The sequence below is a fragment of the Lycorma delicatula genome, chromosome 6 (assembly GCF_047948215.1).
Source record: "Lycorma delicatula isolate Av1 chromosome 6, ASM4794821v1, whole genome shotgun sequence".
Taxonomy (NCBI): domain Eukaryota; kingdom Metazoa; phylum Arthropoda; class Insecta; order Hemiptera; family Fulgoridae; genus Lycorma; species Lycorma delicatula.
The window spans coordinates 2,435,960-2,457,495 of NC_134460.1; the positions used below are offsets into that span (position 1 = coordinate 2,435,960).

A 21,536-nucleotide genomic window follows, 5' to 3' on the forward strand; every position below is an offset into this window, starting at 1 on the left:
AGTTACACTTTTTGAAGGTCATACAGTATTCCTGGAATACTTATTTCCAGGTCATTTATTTGCAAACTACGGGAAAGAGCACAAAAATGACTTTACACTATCGTATCTCTGATGATTAGTCGTATGACCTTCAAAAAAGGTCCGACATTAAAAGTGCGACTATATAATCCAATGTAGAATTTTCTTCATTTTCATCGGTGGGGTCAAAAATAGGTCATCCCATCTAAAAAAATCGAGTTAACTTTGAAATAACGGTCAAGGTCAAATTCGAGGTCACTTTAGATGTCCCCTCCAATCAAAGTAACATTTTTTAAATAATTTTTTTGTATTGTGCGTATTTTACGATAAAATTTCCTGGGGGTGGTAAAAAACTATGTGTGTGTGTGTGTGTGTGTGTGTGTTGTTTTGTTGTTGTAAGTAAAAATTAGTTAAAATACTCTAAAATATTTATTTAATAATAATAATAATACATTTGTGAAATTATATATTTAATAATATTTACTAAAAATAATTTTGAATATTATTTTTAAACTATTAATCGTAAAAATTAAAGCGACAAATTTTGTTTAAATAATTTTTTTTTTAATTGAATTTGAGAGAATTTTTCATAGAAATATAGTTTAAGTTTTGAAAAATCAAACTGATAAAAGACCGCAGGTAAAAAATGAAATTAAAAATTATTCTTAGAATTTTTACAAAATTAAAGCAAAAATTTCATCGATCAAGCATGAAGTATAAAATTCCTTGTCTACGAGTATTTCGTTCTACGTGTGATGCTGTTTAATGCCAGTTTGAGGTAAAAGTTATTTATTTATAAAAATATTTAATAATTGCGAGAACTTTTTAAAAATGTATAGCCCAGAGAATCATGACGTTAAAAACGTTTTTTTTTTCTTTCCGTCAAATATATCGTTTTCAATAGATGTGATGATAATTTTAATAAATTGCTTAATGTTTGTCTTTGTCATTTATTATTTTTTTAAGTAAACATCCGTTGAATACTATCGATTTATTCTTTGATTTTGCTATTTGAATAAAAATGGCTTATAAATATTATTTATTCAATAAAAAAAAAAAAAAAACTAGCAGTCATTTGGGAAATTTTTATTTAAAATTATAAGTTATATTCCTTCATATGAAAAAAATTACATGAAAAATATATGTTTCTGCGAACGTTTCTAATAATGTTTCTACTTAAATTAATTATAAATTTTTTTATATACAAAAAAAAAATTACTTACCTATCAACGTAATCACCAAGAAATAGATAATTTGCTTGGGGAGGGTATCCAAGTTTATCAAAATGTCTTAAAAGGTCTTCGAATTGACCGTGTATATCTCCTACTATATTTACTGGTGCTTCTAATTCTAATAGCATCGGTTGTTCCAAAAGAATTTGTCTTGTTACTTGACATAATTGCCTCACTTGCCATTCTGATAGTGTCATCTGAAAATTCATTAAAATTATTATTCAATATTAATATATATAATTTAAAGATAAAATTACTCTAACTAAAAGACCTTCTAAATATCTTGCTTAATTGTAATACTGTACTATATTCAGCTAGAGTCTGTGTGATGTGCAGTTTGTGCATAGGTTTTTTGTATTTTTGTAAGTAGTCGACTTTCACGAAAGGGAGACGCCGTGGATTTTAGCGTAGGGAAGGGAGGACAGCCCCATCTGTGAGGGCCGGCAAGCTTAGGTGTGCCGGTTCCGATGAGCGGATGGGGACTCCGGGGCTAGTGTAGATCAGGAGTAAAATTAAGATTGAGGCGTACTTAGCGCGTAACACCTTCACGGCATAGGTTTTGAAGGCCCTCCAGTTCTCTTCTGAGGCCAGCATGGAGGACACCAGGTTTTCGGGTCTTAATCTATCGATACCGACTTGGGTCCGCAAAGATGCCATTCTTCACATATAAATAAGGTGTGCTCCGCTGTGTCCTCTCTGTCGCAAAACATGCAGCACGGAGAATCCTGCCTGCGAAATCGATCGAGGTAATGCTCAAACGTTCCGTGGCCAGAGAGCATTTGTAATGTATAAAAATTTACATCACCATTTCCTTTTCCTCCACATGTCTAATTCTGCGATTAATCTCTTTGTCCAGGCCGGATCATTTCTTGTCATCCATCTTTCACGCCATGTCTCCATTAAGTTAGCTTTGGCCTCACTCTTCCCCATGCCATCGAAACAAAGCTCTCGCACTGTAACTTGCAGATCGATCGGCAAAACAGACACCAACACGCACACCGCACTGTACGACATAGTTCTATAACCCGCCATAATACCCAACAACGTTCGCCGGTGGACCCTCTGCAGACGTGGCCGGTTCCTCATGACCGTCATTGCTTCAGCGCAAACCGGGGCGGCATGCTGAAGTTATCGTTGACATGATTAATCGGCGTTTGAATGTCCTTAGGGCCGACTGAGTAGTGATCAACGTATTCAGCGATTTCAAGGTTTTTTCGGCCCTTGTACAGCTGTCTACCACGTGTCGACTAAACTTACACGATTTGTCGATCTGTATCCTCAGATACTTTATCATGTCTCTCTTTTATAGCAAATGTCCGTCTAGCATGAGGTTTATTCAACCCACGGTCCTTCTACCCGTTAGCGTAATGTAAGCACATTTCTGTGGGGGCCGTGTCCCCGCTTCCAATCCCTGATCGAATTTAAAGCCGTGTTTCCCTTTCTTCCAGCTCAGCCTCAGACCTCCCACGACCAGAACGGCAAGGTCGTCAGCGTACGCCACTGTTTCAGTTGGAGTCGGCAAAGGAAGCCCTAGGACACCATCATATACCAAGACCCAAAGCAACGGCCCCAGGACAGACCCTTGCGGCACGCCCCCAATGATCTGAAAGTTCATCCTTCCGTTCTGGGTGTTAGCATCAACCCGTCTGTCGGACAGGTATTCAGAGACGATAGCGATAAATTTCTTCCATTTCTGATCTGTCTGGCCACATTTTCGACGGCAGTTGCCACTTGCTTTCGTGTCAGTCTTGGAGGTTTCTGACGCCTATCAATCGAAACGACGGGTCTTCGATTTCTAACAGTGTGGCCAAGCGATCACTTGTCGTTTCGTCCTGCAGGACTCTCCAGTTATATCTAAAGCGGTCAGTTCCATTTATATATACTATATACCTACACGCCATTTATACGAGTGTATGTATAGCTCAATTTATTGATTGTTCTTCGTATCGTAATTTATTCTTCCTTTCAAATACTACCATTTAGTCACTTTGGCCGCCTCACGCTAGCTTGATTTCATACAGCGTGTCGTTTTTTGAAGCATTCAAATTAACCATGCGATGTTTTGATTTCATCCCTTTACCGATGTTTTCATCACTTTAAAAGTTTGAGATTGAATAAATAATCATAAAATAATTATCCCTTTATACACTCAACCATTCACCATTCCCAAATGGCGCGGTTTACCGAGGTATTGTCGCAAAGTTTTCGTTAATTTGTTCAATCGTTTACAGATTACTGTATTGTATTTCTAATGACGTTGCATTTTACGGAATTTATTTTAAAACATTTTTCTAAGAATTGCATAGTAATTGTTATTTTTCAACGTTTATTTTTCAGTTAAATTATGTATATTTTTATTTGTGTCCAACATATAAAATTATTTATTTGTTTATTTTTTATATCCAAAAAATTGTTAATAGATTATATATATGAATTGCCGATTTATAAAAAGGTTATGTCTAAAAAAACGACTAAAGTCGTCTTAAATTCTTGGGATGTTTTTCTATTGCGGCCATGTCTTCGTTCAAAACAATGCCAATTCTGCGTACTATGAAAATCTTTTTAAAAATAAAGAAATTTAAAAACAATTTAATATCTCGAATTCAATTAATCGCCAAAAAAGGTTCATCGACTTGTTTAAATAATTAATAGTAACGCATTTAAATAAGCAGTAAGTATAAAGTTTAGTACGATACTGTAGCGTACGGTATTATTTTTAATCGGTTCAATCCGAAATAGAATACGTTATCATAAAATAACATTTGTTAAAGTACAATACTGTAACAAATGTTATTTAATTATAAAATGTAAAATAATTTACGAAAGGTTATCTTTTTTCAAAAAATTTCGTGTTACACATTCCCCTATAAGATCGCATTCCAGTACCACATATAAGACCGTAGTCTACTCTATACTGAGTTATGATAATTTAAAAATATTATACTATTATAAAAAAAAAGTAGTATGTTTGCAGTTAAATCGTGTCGAACAAGGCTGGTAAAGATTTCCGATACGTTTCCTTCACTTTAAACTATTGTACTCCTACGGTAAAATATATTATTTATTTAATTTTCTCTCTATAAAAGTAAATATTTAAAAAAAGAAGATTTTTCCCTTTCTTCTTCAGGAAAATTTCTAAGTATCTTTCATATATAAATATGGACAGGACCGATTCAGTATATCAAATAAATTAAATAAATTTCGTGTTGGAAAATGCTTTATCTCGCTTTATTTTCCCTCTATCCGTCATTTTATGTTTTTTCAATAAAAATTTATATCTCGAGAACAATTTGAGATATCTTAAGGATTTTTGTACATTCAGTCGACAATACCTTATACAAAATTAATAAATTTAAAAATATCGCCTTTGAAAATTCTAAAGTGGCGGCCATATAACTTTTTTAATTATTAATGACTGCGTCGATATTCCACTTATAATCTATTAGATAAAATGTTAAGCCGATTAGTAAAATGCCACCTTATTTGCTCAAATCGGTTCATAAATAGCTGAAATTGTTAATCCTTCTCAAAAATTGTAAAGTCTGACAATTTTGTGTACGTTTGTTATTATTTGTTGTAGAAATTACTAATAATTATTTTTAATTAAATTAGTGAAAGAAGATAAAGCAGGCATAAAATTGAAAAACTGCTTATTCAGTCAGACAATTTTGCGACTAAGTCCAGTTAACTTTATAGTTGCAAACTAGATATATGTTACCGTGAAAGACCGATATCTGGCAAATGACGATATTCTCCGGTGAATGTCGACACATACCAAATACGTCGGTGAAAGAACGAAATATTTGCTTATTCGGACCTTCGCCGGTGTATGTCGACAAACGCATATAAGCTCTGGCGTGAGTAACAAAAGTCAGACCGCATTTATCTAAGCGCTATTTTTGGGGACTTGAATCGCATTAGTATTGCACTGCGTACAGTGAAACAATTTACCGTTAATGTGCTGATTTTGCAACTGGTTGTTTAACAGCAAAATTAGCATACAGTTAAATTAGAAAGATGCATAGAAAACATAATGAATTAGTTGCATAGTGTGTGTGTGTGTGTATGTGTGTTTGAAATAAGTCGTAAATATATATATATATATATATACACCCACATAGTATAGTGTATGAATATTCATACATAACACCCTCAGAGTGTCATGCCAACAATACGCAGTGAAACTGCACTCAATGTTGATTACAATATACCTTACTTTAATTATTACCGCTTTATTTATAGTTAAAATACGCTACTCTCTGAGACATTCCAATTGTCGTGGACATCAGGTTGTAAGAAATACAGTTGATTTTTTTTTCTTACTCAGAACCCAAGATTTATTTCAATTTATTCTGTAATTGTCGTAAACAATTCTGAATGAAATTATTATTTATTTCTACAGATATAAAATTAAATGTGTCATTTGTTTATTTGACATATTTTAACTTTATGTCCTGCTATCTGACATTTTGGGTTTCTGGAAATGTAGTCTTGATAATTTTTATAGTGCGGCAAGCTGAATATTGAAAAAATGTGTTTTTCATAACGTAATGTTGTTTAGACTACATGAAGATATCTACATAAATATACGTATAAAATGTTGAATCAAATGCTTTGTGATGATAAATTTTGGTTGGCAGAGTACTGTGTGCAGAACTAAAACGCTTTTACTTTAAGTTTGAAAAAAACTGTTTAAGCCTAGCAAAAGTTTTTCTAAACATTTTCCAGATTTTTAAATAAAATTTTCACTTCTATTTTCTAAATAATAGCCACAATATAAAGTCATCCTGCCGTTTTTAAAACTACGAACGTCGTTGATATTGTCTCTGATAAAGAGAGAATGCTTTTGTATTCAACTTTAAGGCTTTGGTATTTGATTTAAATGTTCAGTATAATTTTTTTTGAAATCCACGTTATTTTCAATTTTTAAGTCGCGCGATGCGAGAATTATTTGATAGAATCTATATTTTTAATTTTAATAATTATTCCAGCGGGACAATGTACATTTGCGTATGTAATGTGTACCTGAGCACAAACGGGTATTTTCAGGCGAAGATACACTTTGTAGTACGCCTAATAAGCGTATTTAAAGACGTAGTTTTTAGATATTCAGTTAAAATCTCTACTGGGGAATAAATAGGAAACTGTAAAAACATCAAGAACCACTGCACAGTACTGCTGAAGTCAATAGCACCCTCTGGTATACCGAATTCATATATTTTTAACGACTATCGTGGGAATTGTTCTGTTACCTCACGCCAAAGCGATATGTCCAAACGATTGAAGAATTTTTGTCTTCTTAAATTATGTAGAAATCGGAAATCGTTTCAGACAAGCGCCTTCAACAGGATGTGGCGATCGGCTACGTAGCTTAGCGATGAGTAAATCCAGTTAAACTATGTTTTCCAGAATTGATATTCCCAGAACTATCTGTATTTCTTGGTCCGATAAATCGCTGAATTTCATGCCGTACGGTTCTTCTTGTTCGGCCGTATGACGGATAAGAAATATGTTAACGATCCATTCTCGTAATTCGTCACAAACTTACAGAAATTTCTTTGGATTCATTGTGTTACGGGGAACGTAAAAATTCGACTTGGGGATTGTTTAAACGAAATGATATTTTCAGGATGTAGTATTCAAAACTGGAATGTTTTAAGGTGTAGTTAAATACCGTTAAATAAACTGTTAATCTGTGTAGTAAAATGTATAAATTTTTTAATTAAAGTCTAATCGATTTACTCCCAACATCGATTTTGTACAGCCTGAACCACAAAACAGAGTAACGAAACGATTCGAATGTCATTTAAAAATCAACAAACAATGCGAACAATTTTTTTTATCGAATTTATTAATAAGTTAGAGTATTTGAAATAAAAATATAATCCGTATAACATCGATTTCTCGGAAAATCACTTTGAAATTAGTTATTATTTCCCCAATATAATTGTTTTGCTTCTAAAATTTTATTAAAAGTTTTTACAATAAAATTGATGCTTTTCCTTTTTTATTTCCCGAATTTCTCGGGAAAAATAATCTTATAAACGGAATAGTCTTAAAAAATTTATTTTGGACGCCCACCATAACAAATGAAGCTTTCTTATTACTCGGCTATTAATAAATACTCAGGTTCTAGTGTTATGTATTTGTAGCATTATGTATTTAAAAGTTTTTTTCTAAATACATAAAAGTAACAAATTAAATTTTTGTTAACTAACCGGTTATTTGTAACGATTATAAATGTTTAAAAATATTCTTTAATTATAATATTTATTTTTCAGATGTTGAATTAAATATCAGTTATCGGGTCCATTAGATTGCTGTTTTACTATTTTAAAATTCTTATTGTAATTTTATTTTTTTAAGTGTGTTGTAGGATAAATAAAATTTTAAAATTAACTTTTTTAAAGTAGTACATTATGCAACGAGGCTACAACGGTAGCCATTGATGAAGGAGTGCGAAGTTAAAATACGGCCTTTGAGTGTCGTAAACTTCTCAGAAATGCATTAATGCCCTTTATAGAGAGTTGCATACCGTAATTTTTCTACGTTTAAGAAAATATTGAGATTATTGGCTTAAACCAGTGACGGAATACATTGTTTAGGGAATATCTTATTTTTAATTAAAAAAAAAATAATGCATTAAATAAAACATTCTGCGGCCATAGGTTATTAGTCATAAGTCTGCCTTTTCTTTAATATCGATCGGTGTTAAAGACATCTCTTCCTCAGAATCCGACATAATTTACCGAAGGATAGAGTGTAATATAGAAAACTAAGTTACCTATCGGTATATTAGCAAATAAATCTCTGATCGCTAACTACTTTACTCTTTCTTTTCTGTTTAGCATCCGGAACCGCCGTAAGGTATTACCTCAGAGGATGATATGTAAGAATGTAAATGAAGTATATTCTTGTACAGTCTCAGGTCGACCGTTCCTGAAATATGTGGTTAATTGAAACCCGACCGCCAAAGAGCACCGGTATCCACGATCTATTATTCAAATCCGTATAAAAGTAACTGCCTTTACTAGGATTTGAACCTTACAACTCTCGACTAAGGTTAAAAAAAAACGACTAACGTTAAAAAACTGCTGATACATTAAACAGTACTCGCTTCTGATCGGCTAGTGGTTGAAAGGAGTAGGCTTTTTATCAGTTGCTCACCTTTATCGTAATAAAAATCTTTCCTAAGGAGACTCATTATGATACAGGTTCCAACTGTATAATTTAAAGGTTATAATAGAGTCGTAGGAAAAATTATTTTATTGTATCCGGTGGATCATATTATCCAGAATTTTTTTTTTTAGCTTGATTATATAATAATAAATTAATTAATAATAAAAATAAATAATTTTTATTGTTTTTTTAACTTTTTTTTTTGTCATTTGATGCCCGTTCTTGGGTAGCAGTTCTATGAAAATTTAAATACGATCAAAATATGCTGATGTAACGGCGTAACTTTCTTTTTTTCTTCTGCTGTACCATTTATTGTAATGTTCACATTAGAAGTTACGAGTATGTAGATTACCATAAAGTACATTTCATAGACCTTATTTTCGTGTATTTTATGCGTTTTCTGCTATAATGTTGTAACATACGGAATCGTTATGTTTAACATGAATATTGGCATAAATCCAAATAGGACAATACGTTTAATTTTTTTACAAAAAAAATGAACATACTCCAGAAGGAGTGCGGGGGAAAAAAAAGATTTAATAAACATTTGTAAATATCGTGCCAAGTATTATCCGATCGATGGAATTGTGAATCGGTTGTTTAATAATACTGTTTTTATAAATTTATTTTTATTTACACAGTTCATTCGCGAGAATGTAGTCAAATATTTTTCTTTTTAATCGTATTCCACACTAAAAGTTTTATAAATTATTTTTATTGAATTTTTTTAAAAATTATTTAACCGTTGAAGTTTTCTTAATTGTATGTTTTATTATTATTTTATTCTGAAATAAAATAATATTTAATTTTTCCGCCAGGCGCAGTACTGCTCGTGATATGAGCTTACTATTTCAAGTAAGATATAGTAATTTTTTTTTTTTATTATAACGTTACAGTAACTTTAGAATCTGTTCAGAGATAAAATTGAACAATAAGTAAATAAGTTAAATTTGGAATGAACATTAAGAAGCTACAAACCCAAGGTTTGTAACTTAAAAGTTAACAACGAAAAGATATGAAATCGAAGCCGGATTATAAAACCACTTAATTGAATCGATACGTCAAATCAATGATATTGATTCTCATTAATATTGAAAAATCGCTGATAGTGTTATCCAATAAACTGACTCCCGTATAATTTGGATTTTGGCATCGTTGACCGACCAGAGAGATTTCTTGCCTAACGGTTCGTAATTTAAAATCATTATATATGAGGTTATTGCTTATTTCACAAAGGTACGTTTAACATTTTTTGCAGTGTTTTTGTCTGATAACGTTCAAGTATGTCAATATTGGGATCGCTTGCTATACCCCACGATTCAAGCCCGTAAGTCCAGATGGATTTATAAATCAATAGTTTATTTTCTACAGAGACCGAGATCTGTGTCCTGTTAGCCAGTACAGGTTTTTAAACTTTAGATCTAACTGCATTTGCTTAGATTTGATACGTTTTACCCAAGGAAGGCGCCCGTCAAGATGAAAACCTAAATACTTACGTTCTTGAGAATTTGGAATTGGAGTATTACAGTCGGGCAGTTTTCCTTTCGAAGGGTGAATGTGACGTGCTTCGACTTTGTTTCATTTATCTTTATTTTCCGACTTGTAAGCCAGGATTCGAAAAGAGTGAGATAATCTTGAATATAATGAGATGCAGTAGCTGGATTATCATGGACAGCAAGAATTGTAGTATCGTCAGCAAACGTTGCAACGGTTGTATCTGACGTAACTGGCAAGTCGGCGGTAAGCTGAATATGTAAGATGGGTCCGAGAACGCTTCCTTGAGGTACCCCTGATTTTATTAGAAACAAATCCGTTAAAACTTCTCTATGTTTAATTTGGAAATACCTATATTCCAGATAAGATTTTTAGCACTACATAGAAAAATGTAGTTACACCTTTTTTCCTACGTGCCAAACTTTGACAAAAGCTGACAAATGACATAGAGGAAACCGCTGAGCAGTATTTTTTGTTGTCTAGAATAGGATTGATAAGGTTAACAATTGCGTTTGCTTGCTCCACAGTACCGTGTTTCTCCCTAAACCGAAACTGATGATTTGGAATTAAATCGTTTACGAACTGCTTTATTCTTTTTAAAAAGAGCTTTTGAAACACTTTAAAGAGCACTGGAAGCAGGCTGATAGGCCTATAATATTAAAGATCTGTTGGTTCTTTACCCGGTTTTGGTATAACGATTATTTATGAAATTTTCCACGGACCAGGAAAATGACCGATTCAGCAACAGCATTAAAAATTAGAGTGACTAAACGTATCTCTTGTCGAGGTAGTGCTTGAAGAACCTGACCGGTGATTAAATCATATCCCGGCGCCTTTGTTGGATGTACTTCGTTGTTAATCACTGAAGAAATCTCGTGAATTGTAAAGCGTTTAATCGGTAAGGAAATTTGAAAAGGAAAAATCAAATATACCGAAATTTTCCTAATTTCGTTTGGATCAGATTCGATTTTATCGGTCTGCAACACATCTGAAAAGTGCGTTTGCATTGGGCCACTTCTTTTTTAACATACGGAGCTTCAAATCTTACAATTGTATAGTTAAGAGATCTTACGTCAAAAATTTCTTTATTATTAGTTTTGGGCTCCAAATCTATGAAATAAAGTAGCAGCGGTTCCTTCGTTTGACGATGTAGAACGTCAGTAACGTCTCTAACCGCGTGGCGTAACTTTGTCAATTCATCAATGATTACCGATTTATTTTCTGTGCGATGCATGCCTCGCATGACCGCTCTATATACTCTTTCATATTTAAGTTTATATGTATAGTGATCAATATTGTTTTCAAGCATTTTTGACCTAATAATTTTATATGTTTCAATATCAACCGGCAGAACTTTTACCGTGTGACCCGATTTCATTGTTGTCAATTTATTTTTAATACCATTACAATTAGGAAATAATTGTGACAGAAAATTTTTCAATTCGGTTATTGCATTAACGCCTGTTACAAAAATAGGCTCAGGTTTTAACACATTTGCATGACAACCTTCGTTGTCAGTAATTTTTTCAAGAAGACTAAATTTATTTGATGTAGAAACGGCAAAAGTAGATGGGCCGGCTGATTGTTCGCAAATATTAGGTTCAGTATAATTTTTACGTTGGCGTTTTTTTGCCGCTGGAATTTCATCGATCTGTCAACTAACATTTTCGTTCTGTATGCGCGATACAGGTATTGCTTGGCGGGGAGGGTTTGCCTCACCAAAATCCGTAATATCACTTTCACTCTCTGCTCCTGAAAAGTCACTCGTGTTATAGATAATGTCGTCTCTGATTAACTTACGCCGCGCCGATTTCCGAGGGTCCCTGTCAGAACACTTTAGAAGCCCGCGTATTCTATTACCTTGTAGGTTAGGGTTTACACGAGATAGTAGGTTATTGTTTATACGCGATGATTCGCCGTTGCTAGGAGTAACAGCTTGTAGCTGGTCCGTAGCAACTCGCAATGGAAGGTTATGTCGCTTATTTAAAAACGACACCGAGTAAAAATAATCCTTCTTGAGACAATACTAAGATAATAATACACGATATAGTCTATAGATAATACAGTCTACAATGTGATACCTGGTTATCAGCGCAAAGGCAGTACACCATGAACTCGTGACTAATTTATCAACAGAAACCTTTATCTCTGCCCTACGAAGATTTGTAGGATGCCGAGGATTGCCTTCTCACATTTTTTCTGACATTGGAAAAAACTTTTGCGGTGCAAATCGCTATCTTCAAGAAACGTATGATTTTCTTAAAACCGATACCGCTAATTTCAAAATTAAATATTTCTGCACCTCTAACAATATAAAATGGTCCTTCATTCCTCCGTACTGTCCTAGTTGGTGTGGTTTATGGGAAGCCACTGTGAAGAGCATGAAGTTTCACCTGCGAAGAGTCATGGGAAATTCTGTTCTCAACTACGAAGAATTATCTACCCTGTTAATCCAAATAGAGGCATGTTAAAATTCAAAACCATTATATTTACCTTCATTTGACACCTCTGATCCCGCTCCAGTCACTCTTAATTGAGTCTTAATTTTTGCGCCTTCAACTTCCTTACCTGACCCTGATTTCCATAACGTAAATAAGCTCGCTAGGTGGCAGCTTACACAAAAATTACTAAGTACTAAGAGATTTTTGGAAGGCATAGTCTAGCGACTACTTACATTCTCTACAACAGAGAAGTAAGTGCAAGGTTTCAAACACTAACATTTGCGTTGGTAACGTGGTTATAATTAAGGAAAATTACCTTCCTCCACCAATGTGGAGATTACAAGTAATAGTTCAAGTGCATCCGGGCAAGGATGGACTCACTAGAGTAGTAGACGTCAAAACAAATAACACCACCAAAAAAAGAGCCATTAATAAACTGATTATTATTACAAATTTAGATGATCGGGACGATATGAATCATTCTAAATCCAATCGATGATTTTTTTTCTTTTAACGTCATTCATTGTAATTTTTATAAAAAATATAATTATAATTATAATTTGGTGGGCGGTGTGTTACGTTTTCACCCCCTCTTGCCGTCGGGTGCTGAAACCTAGCGGTGGCTAGGGTGCCCACGACAAACTATGGTCGCCAGACCATGACGCCACACTACGTCACAAGCGGCTCCCTCGAGCACTGTACTAGCATCTTCTAACCAGTCTGCACGCATAGCTGACCCAAGGCTGTCGCGTCCAGATGGATTCTCTCAATTCTTGTTCGGATGAACATTACTTTAAGTTTTATTTAGTATACGTTTGCCATCTTTAACGTTAAGTTATAAGTTACAAGTGTTACGTTACAAAATTATTTTAAACCGCCAAGACGGCGTACAATTAAACAATTCTTCAGTAATCAACAAGGCGTTGTCTTCATTCATCACCTATGAACACATACAGTCCACCCTCGCTTTAAAATCTACCGCAGCACTGTTAAACAAGGGCGTCCCGTCGACGTCGCAACTAGAGAAGAGATAAATATATATAAAAAGGAGGAGAGAGACATATATACATATATCTATATATTTTTACACAGAGAGAGATATATAGTCGCAACCGTATGCTGTCGCTGTTTTTTTGCGTTTGTCCGCGGTATGATACCGCGTTCTAAAAAAGAATAAATCGATCAAGGCTAGGCATGCCGACATTTATTGTTTTCGTTCTTTTGATGCGAGATCTCTGATCGGTCCGTGATCCCCAGGCCTCAACATCATGTATAGATTTTCTGTACGTATCCATGATCAGGTCGAAGGGGCGCGTACTATATCAGAGTGCTGGCGGAAACCGTGACCTAAGGTTGTGAAACAAACGCGTCTAATAATATCAACTGAATATTCGTAGTGATCGTACTGAATAGCTGTTAACACACACAATATATATATATATATACGAGTATACCGTAAATATATATACTTACACGTAAAAGATAACATGCAACTTATATAAGATAATTTTCAATCGATATATCACGAAGCTGGTGTAGCCGAGTGGATTAGGTGGATTAGGACGTCATTCGACAGCATCCACTAGTGAACTGGTAAGGTAACTCAGCCTATTTTTTTTTATCGTTCTTTAATGTATCGAAAAAAACGGGAAAAAATAACCAGACACTCAACCGCCAGTTTCTTTGTTGTAATTTTGGAGGCATCTCAAACCCGTGTCTTACTATGTTCTTTGCAGTAAATCCACTCTTTCAGCCGTGTAAATTTAACAGAAAACATATGTTCATCCTAGAAAAATACCACACATTCAACCGTCAAAGAATCATTACTTTCATACAAAGTAAAATGGCGGTTGAACCTAGATTTCCATATTACTTACAAATTTATAAAAATCTAAACCATTTAAGATACTTCTTCTAAAATAATTATAAAACTGAAATGAGAACAAAATCTTATATCTTTTTAATAGATTTAGTAAATAAAATATAAAATACGAGAAAAATAATCACGGCTGGAATGTTGTTTATCGATTCATTTCTTAATATATTAATAAATATTTTTTCGTAATAACTGTAATTTAATAAACCATCAGAAATAGATCTTTTTTAAAATTTTCGAAATGACTTATTTTTTAAATAATAAATTATTATTTTATAAGTTTATTATAAATGTTAAGCGTAAAAATTTCAATGTAATCTTTTCTTTAATATGAAATTTATTAAATTATTTATAACTGAGGGTAACTGATAAGGCTATTGTTAATTTATAGTTAAAAAACAAACCGTCTTTTGGTTAAAAGTAATCACTTGTATTGTTTTTACTGTGGAAATGTAAATTTCAAAAACTATATTAAAAAAAGGCAAAAAGAGAGAGAACGTGATCAATAAATGGTTGTGAAAGTATAGTCGTATATCTCTTGTCGACAGCCAGCCTTATTACTCAGTCTAGTTGCACGAAACGCCAACTTCTATAACTTTTTCTTTAGAAAGAAAAGTCTAAGGAATATCGCACTTAAAAATAGTTTTTGTAGACATTCTCGTTTGTTATAAACTTCCTCGTAAAATATTTTTTTTTTCAGGAGGTGAGTCGAAATAAGTCGTGAAATGAATGCACGTATATTTTTATAAAGATGAATGAATTAATTTATTTTATATAAATTACTAGCCGATCCGTGTAACCAGAGCCTGGACCCTCCGGGTTCAGGTCAGCCCAGGCGGGGCTTCCCGGAGCCAAGAGTCTTACCACATGGCCGAACAGCTTGCTTCCCCCGAGCGAAGATGGCGTATCGCGAAGCCTGAATTGGAAAAAGCTTTCGAGGACGGTGTCACCATATTGAACCGTTGCTCCTGGGGCAGTTAAACCTCCACCACGCCCGGGTGGCCACAAATGAAGCCAGGAAGATCATTGAGAACTACAATCTCGAGTTCATCTGGGTCAAGGAGCCGTACAGGTCGGAGACTGGGTGGTCAACAACTTCCACGGGGTTGATGTTATTCATTCTCGTGAGGAACGTCCGCTCGCTGCGATCGTGGTGGGCTCGATTTCGTCGGGTGTCTCTGAACGCCTCAGTTTTCTGACGAGCAATTCACCGTCATGCGAGTCACGAAGGGTATGGTCGATGTTGTACTGGTGTCGGGATACATCAAGTTTGGAGTATTCCTGGGTACTCTGTTTCCAGATGCTCCGGAGGGTGAAGCAGAAGTCGGCGTTAGGGCGGGTGAGACACTATTCCCTGGCGTACGGGCTGTGGAACCCGTAAATATAAACCGGCTGGTTTCTCGAAAAGCACTGAGAAAGGCACCGGGGATCGACCAACTTGACCCGGATATTTTCTAACATCTGCTGCCTTTAATGAGTCGCTTGGCAGGCTATTCTCTGGGTGCTTAAGCTGGGGTTCTTTTCCGACTTGTTGGAAGGTGGCTTTAGTGAAGATACTCTTACAATCAGGAAAGGATCAGAATGAGGTCAGCAGTTGTAGAACCATCAGCCTCTTACCGATAATCGGCAACTTGCTTGAAAGGCTGGTTGTGGAACGGCTCTGGGAAAACCTAATATGATCGATTTTCTAAATCGAGGCAAATACGGCTTATGAAAGGGGATGGCACCGAGAATTGCATCTTAAATGCTCGTGCAGGGGTGGAAGGCGCCGACTGTAAATATGTTTTGGCAATTTTTATTGACATAGAGGCAGCATTTCCTTGCTTGTGTTGGAGTTCTGCCTTCTATGAATTGGAACGCCACAATGTTCCCATAGACCTGCAGGCCGTAGTACGTGACTACTTATCTGATCGTATGGCTCTGTTTAAGGATGCGCACCTAGTTGTGGGAAATCCGAAGGGCTCCGTTCTCGGTCCCTTGCTGTGGAACCTGGTATTTAACGGATTTTTGGTACTGACATTCCCGGAAGGAGTCACGACTCAGGCTTTCAACGATGACTGTCTCCTGTTAGTTCATGATAACTCACGACCGCAGTTAGAAGACTGAGTGCAGGCGGCTTTGTCAACCGCATTGGACATTCAAAATTTAAGAATTTCTGTGCCCAAGACGAAGTTTATGTTTCTTAACGGTGCAGACAAATTATCGTACATTTGTAACCCCCGAATTAAGTATAAAGACTGTATAATCAGTCAATTTCAAGTTCATAAGTACCTAGGTTTTTTGTTTGATAAGAAGTTGCTGTTTACCAACCGCATTAATCAAGAAGCAGCGGACACCGTCTCTATGATGCACATTTTTAGGAGAATTGCTCGAAAGGATTACTGATTGTCGGGCCGTCATTTCTAGATGGAGTACCTAGGTGTCTTCGAAAGTATAACCTCTTACGCGGCGTCCGTTTGAGCGCATAGATTGGATATGAATAGAACACTTATTCAAAATTTAAGGAGTACCAAGCGCAGAGCCTTCATCGTATGTAATGGCGTTTTTAAAAAAAACTCCTACGAGGCTACCACCGTATTTGGAAAGACTCTCCCGATCTTTTTACTCGTGAAAGTTCGGGCGGCCATGGGGAAATTGCGAGGAGGCAAGGAGGCCGAGGTATTTGAGATGCGGTTTCGTGCCGGGCCGGTACCGAAGCGGAACGGTGATGTCAATGCACCGGTTATAAATTTCGAACACTTGCTCATCTCCCGAACCCGGAGGAGGCTTTACAGCCTCGCGATGGAGGCATGACAGCAACAATGGCACACCACGACTCAGCATAGGTCCTTGTATAGATTTATAAAGGATCTGGAGGGATGGCATGCCTCTCCCTCGTTTTTATGGTCAACGGAAGCCTCAGTGCTCTCCAACCAAAATAAACCAAATGCAAATGTAACCGGTGTAAATAAATAAATCAATATTTGATTCGGTTCCAACTAGCAGCTGATGAGCTGTGCGTCTGCGGGGAGGTCCAGTCGAACAAACACATGATGTTCGACTGCCCATTTCTTCGGGGGTCAAGTACTCAGGCCACCCTATAACATTAAGGTCAAGGGGAAAATTGGCCACTCACAAGCGGTGAGTCAGTGTGGTGAGAGCCGCATTGTGGGACCATGTGGAAATTCCTTGATGCGGTTACTTTGTTCAATCGACATCAGTAGAGCGCCTAAGAGACAAAAACACCTACCGCGCTGCTATAGGAAGGTGACCGAGAGCTATGGCTGGCTTTAACAGATAGTTGCTGGCATTCAGCGACCTAGGCGTGGCAGTGAATTGCTGTCTTTGACTACAAAAATTTAATTATTGATAGTCATATATATTTTAGTAGTTGACAGGGTGCGCCTACCCATTTTGGTGATATATGACATGTGGTCGGAGGGATACGCAAGCGAGTGGTGTATGGTATCACCCTTATTCCGCTCACGCTTTTAGGTTAGCTCTAGGAGCTAGTTAGGACAGTGATCGCTAAACTGTTTCGTGACTCAATAGTCGTTTGTGGCACAGACATTCGGTCTTATGCTTTAAGGCGACCGAATGGAGTGTTGGCGGGAGAAATTCCAAGCAAACAAAATTAATCCTGCATTGTGACAGCATCTAGACAGCATCCACATTTTGAACAAGGACATGGACTTTCCTACCACTTCTTCTAGCCAGAGCCGTAGTGGCACTCTCTACCTTTTTGGCGATATATCTGCCCGACTGTTTGGCCACACCACCATCGGCTCGCACTTGGAGGTGAAATCCTCCAAGCCCTTCTGTACGGAGAGGACCCCGGTTTCACCCGGCGATTCTGCATCCTTCACGGATCTGAGAAGATCAGCGTAGGACCTCCTCTCTGCCTTGACCACCGCCGTGGTGGTCATTGGCCCCGCCAATCGTTTCTTCCTTTGCTCCATCGATGTTAACCACGGACCCAACAAACGAACAAAATGCCGCTTTTCTATCAGCCTACATGTATACTTAAGGTGCGCCTTAAAAATCTGTCCGATCCGCCCAGGCGGCCCGTAGAAACAGAATGGTCGACTCTGTCCATCATTCAGCACTTGGGTAACTGATCTGCAGATGACAGAGGCCATCCCACGATCTTCAACCCCCGAATCGATTACTAAAACGTAATCCTTCCTTCCAAGATTTATCTTACACGCATCATCTCTACGAGATAGAACGCGGGTAGTTGATCGCTCAACAAGGTCCTGGCCCACCTTCAGTCTACCGGTACGAGCCAGGTCCCGAATCTAGCATCATAACGTTTCGAGGATTGTCGACCCCAACCACCATATAATCCAATAATATCACAATAATCCAATCGGATCCAACACCTATATCCAATTCAGTAGCATCTTCTATCATGGCGAAGATTCAAAGATGTCTTCCGGCCAGTTCCTCAAAACCAGCCGATCGAGGTCTGCGTCGGTGACCCTATTATTGATCGCCCGTTAAGATCCTTATCCGCCCAAGTCATGTTCTGCCACAGGCTGCCGTCCGGTGTCTGTGAGGCCACATCCAAGATGACGATGAAGTAAGTCTGTGTGGCCTCATCCACCATGTCCAGTTGTGTAGGCCATCTTGGCTGAAGCCCCACAGTTATTCGTCAGGTATGTCTTTAAACATTTCCACCATACGGATAATACCTTCCATATTGCGGGAGCATTCCTTTATTGCCAGCTAAACGGTCGCGTTCTGGCTGACAAGTAAACTCACTTCTTTGACATACCGGAGTAAAACTCCAGTGTTTAACGCCAAACTTCCGTTTTCAAAGGTCCGCACTTGCACCATCCTCCGTTTCGCTGCTTCCCCTGGCCTTCCTTCTTCTATGAGGGAGGCAGAACCACGGGACAAGGAACTTCTACTTCCGGCCTTGGATTTTTTCTTCTTCTCTGTTTTTGGGGGTGAAAACCGCAGCCTGCGTTTCCCCACCGTCCTCGAAAGTCTCGGTCCATCGTCCTCAACGTCGTCACCCAAGTTCATCGGTAGAGACGGAAAATCTCTCTCAAGGTCTCCGCTATCCGAGGCACCCACAGAAGCCAGAACCGGTGAGTCAACTACCCTCTGCTGTAGCCGAGCCGACGCTTCTCCCCTCTTTTTCTCTTTTCGCCTAGTTACCGGCCGATCTACCCGTTGAATCTCTTCCATTACAATCTACGCTAGGCTTTTACAGCCACTACTTGGAACGTAATTGGAATATCAGATGAAATAATTTTAGCGTACGAAAAATGTCGAGCCTGACCAGGATTTGAACTTAGAGTATTAGAGTGTTAGAGTTTGAAGACACTCGTCGCTCCATAGTGGATATTGTTCAGCTGTACGACACCATGAATATATTTCTTCATTAAGTAGTTTTTTTTTTTTTTTTTTTTTTCTTCAGTCATTTGACTGGTTTGATGCAGCTCTCCAAGATTCCCTATCTAGTGCTAGTCGTTTCATTTCAGTATACCCTCTACATCCTACATCCCCAACAATTTGTTTTACATACTCCAAATGTGGCCTGCCTACACAATTTTTTCCTTCTACCTGTCCTTCCAATATTAAAGTGACTATTCCAGGATGCCTTAGTATGTGGCCTTAAGTCTGTCTCTTCTTTTAACTATATTTTTCCAAATGCTTCTTTCTTCATCTATTTGCCGCAATACCTCTTCATTTGTCACTTTATCCACCCATCTGATTTTTAACATTCTCCTATAGCACCGCATTTCAATATCTTTTCTTCTCAGATACTCCGATTGTCCAAGTTTCACTTCCATATAAAGCAACACTCCAAACATATACTTTCAAAAATCTTTTCCTGACATTTAAATTAATTTTTGATGTAAACAAATTATATTTCTTACTGAAGGCTCGTTTAGCTTGTGCTATTCGGCATTTTATATCGCTCCTGCTTCGTCCATCTTTAGTAATTTTACTTCCCAAATAACAAAATTCTTCTACCTCCATAATCTTTTCTCCTCCTATTTTCACATTCAGCGGTCCATCTTTGTTATTTCTACTACATTTCATTACTTTTGTTTTGTTCTTGTTTATTTTCACGCGATAGTTCTTGCGTAGGACTTCATCTATGCCGTTCATTGTTTCTTCTAAATCCTTTTTACTCTCGGCTAGAATTACTATATCATCGGCAAATCGTAGCATCTTTATCTTTTCACCTTGTACTGTTACTCCGAATCTAAATTGTTCTTTAACATCATTAACTGCTAGTTCCATGTAAAGATTAAAAAGTAACGGAGATAGGGAACATCCTTGTCGGACTCCCTTTCTTATTAGGGCTTCTTTCTTATGTTCTTCAATTGTTATTGTTGCTGTTTGGTTCCTGTACATGTTAGCAATTGTTCTTCTATCTCTGTATTTGAACCCTAATTTTTTTAAAATGCTGAACATTTTATTCCAGTCTACGTTATCGAAAGCCTTTTCTAGGTCTATAAACGCCAAGTATGTCGGTTTGTTTTTCTTTAATCTTACTTCTACTATTAATCTGAGGCCTAAAATTGCTTCCCTTGTCCCTATACTTTTCCTGAAACCAAATCGGTCTTCTCCTAACACTTCTTCCACTCTCCTCTCAATTCTTCTGTATAAAATTCTAGTTAAGATTTTTGATGCATGACTAATTAAACTAATTGTTCTGTATTCTTCACATTTATCTGCACCAGCTTTCTTTGGTATCATAACTATAACACTTTTTTTGAAGTCTGATGGAAATTCCGCATTTTCATAAATATTACACACCAGTTTGTATAATCTATCAATCGCTTCCTCACCTGCACTGCGCAGTAATTCTACAGGTATTCCGTCTATTCCAGGAGCCTTTCTGCCATTTAAATCTTTTAATGCTCTCTTAAATTCAGATCTCAGTATTGTTTCTCCCATTTCATCCTCTTCAACTTCCTCTTCTTCCTCTATAACACCATTTTCTAATTCATTTCCTCCGTATAACTCTTCAATATATTCCACCCATCTATCGACTTTACCTTTCGTATTATATATTGGTGTACCATCTTTGTTTAACACATTATTAGATTTTAATTTATGTACCCCAAAATTTTCCTTAACTTTCCTGTATGCTCCATCTATTTTACCAATGTTCATTTCTCTTTCTACTTCTGAACACTTTTCTTTAATCCACTCTTCTTTCGCCAGTTTGCACTTCCTGTTTATAGCATTTCTTAATTTCCGATAGTTCCTTTTACTTTCTTCATCACTAGCATTCTTATATTTTCTACGTTCATCCATCAGCTGCAATATATCGTCTGAAACCCAAGGTTT

General features: G+C 36.6%; 1 protein-coding gene across 1 annotated transcript in view; it reads right to left on the bottom strand.

Moving 5' to 3' along the window:
* LOC142327123 (serine/threonine-protein phosphatase alpha-3 isoform-like) overlaps positions 1-21,536 on the bottom strand; it is a 233,024-nt gene that overhangs the window by 136,589 nt on the left and 74,899 nt on the right. Inside the window, exon 2 of the mRNA XM_075370002.1 lies at positions 1,242-1,447. Within this exon, the coding sequence (XP_075226117.1) occupies positions 1,242-1,447 (206 nt within the window). The remainder of the gene's footprint in view (positions 1-1,241; positions 1,448-21,536) is intronic.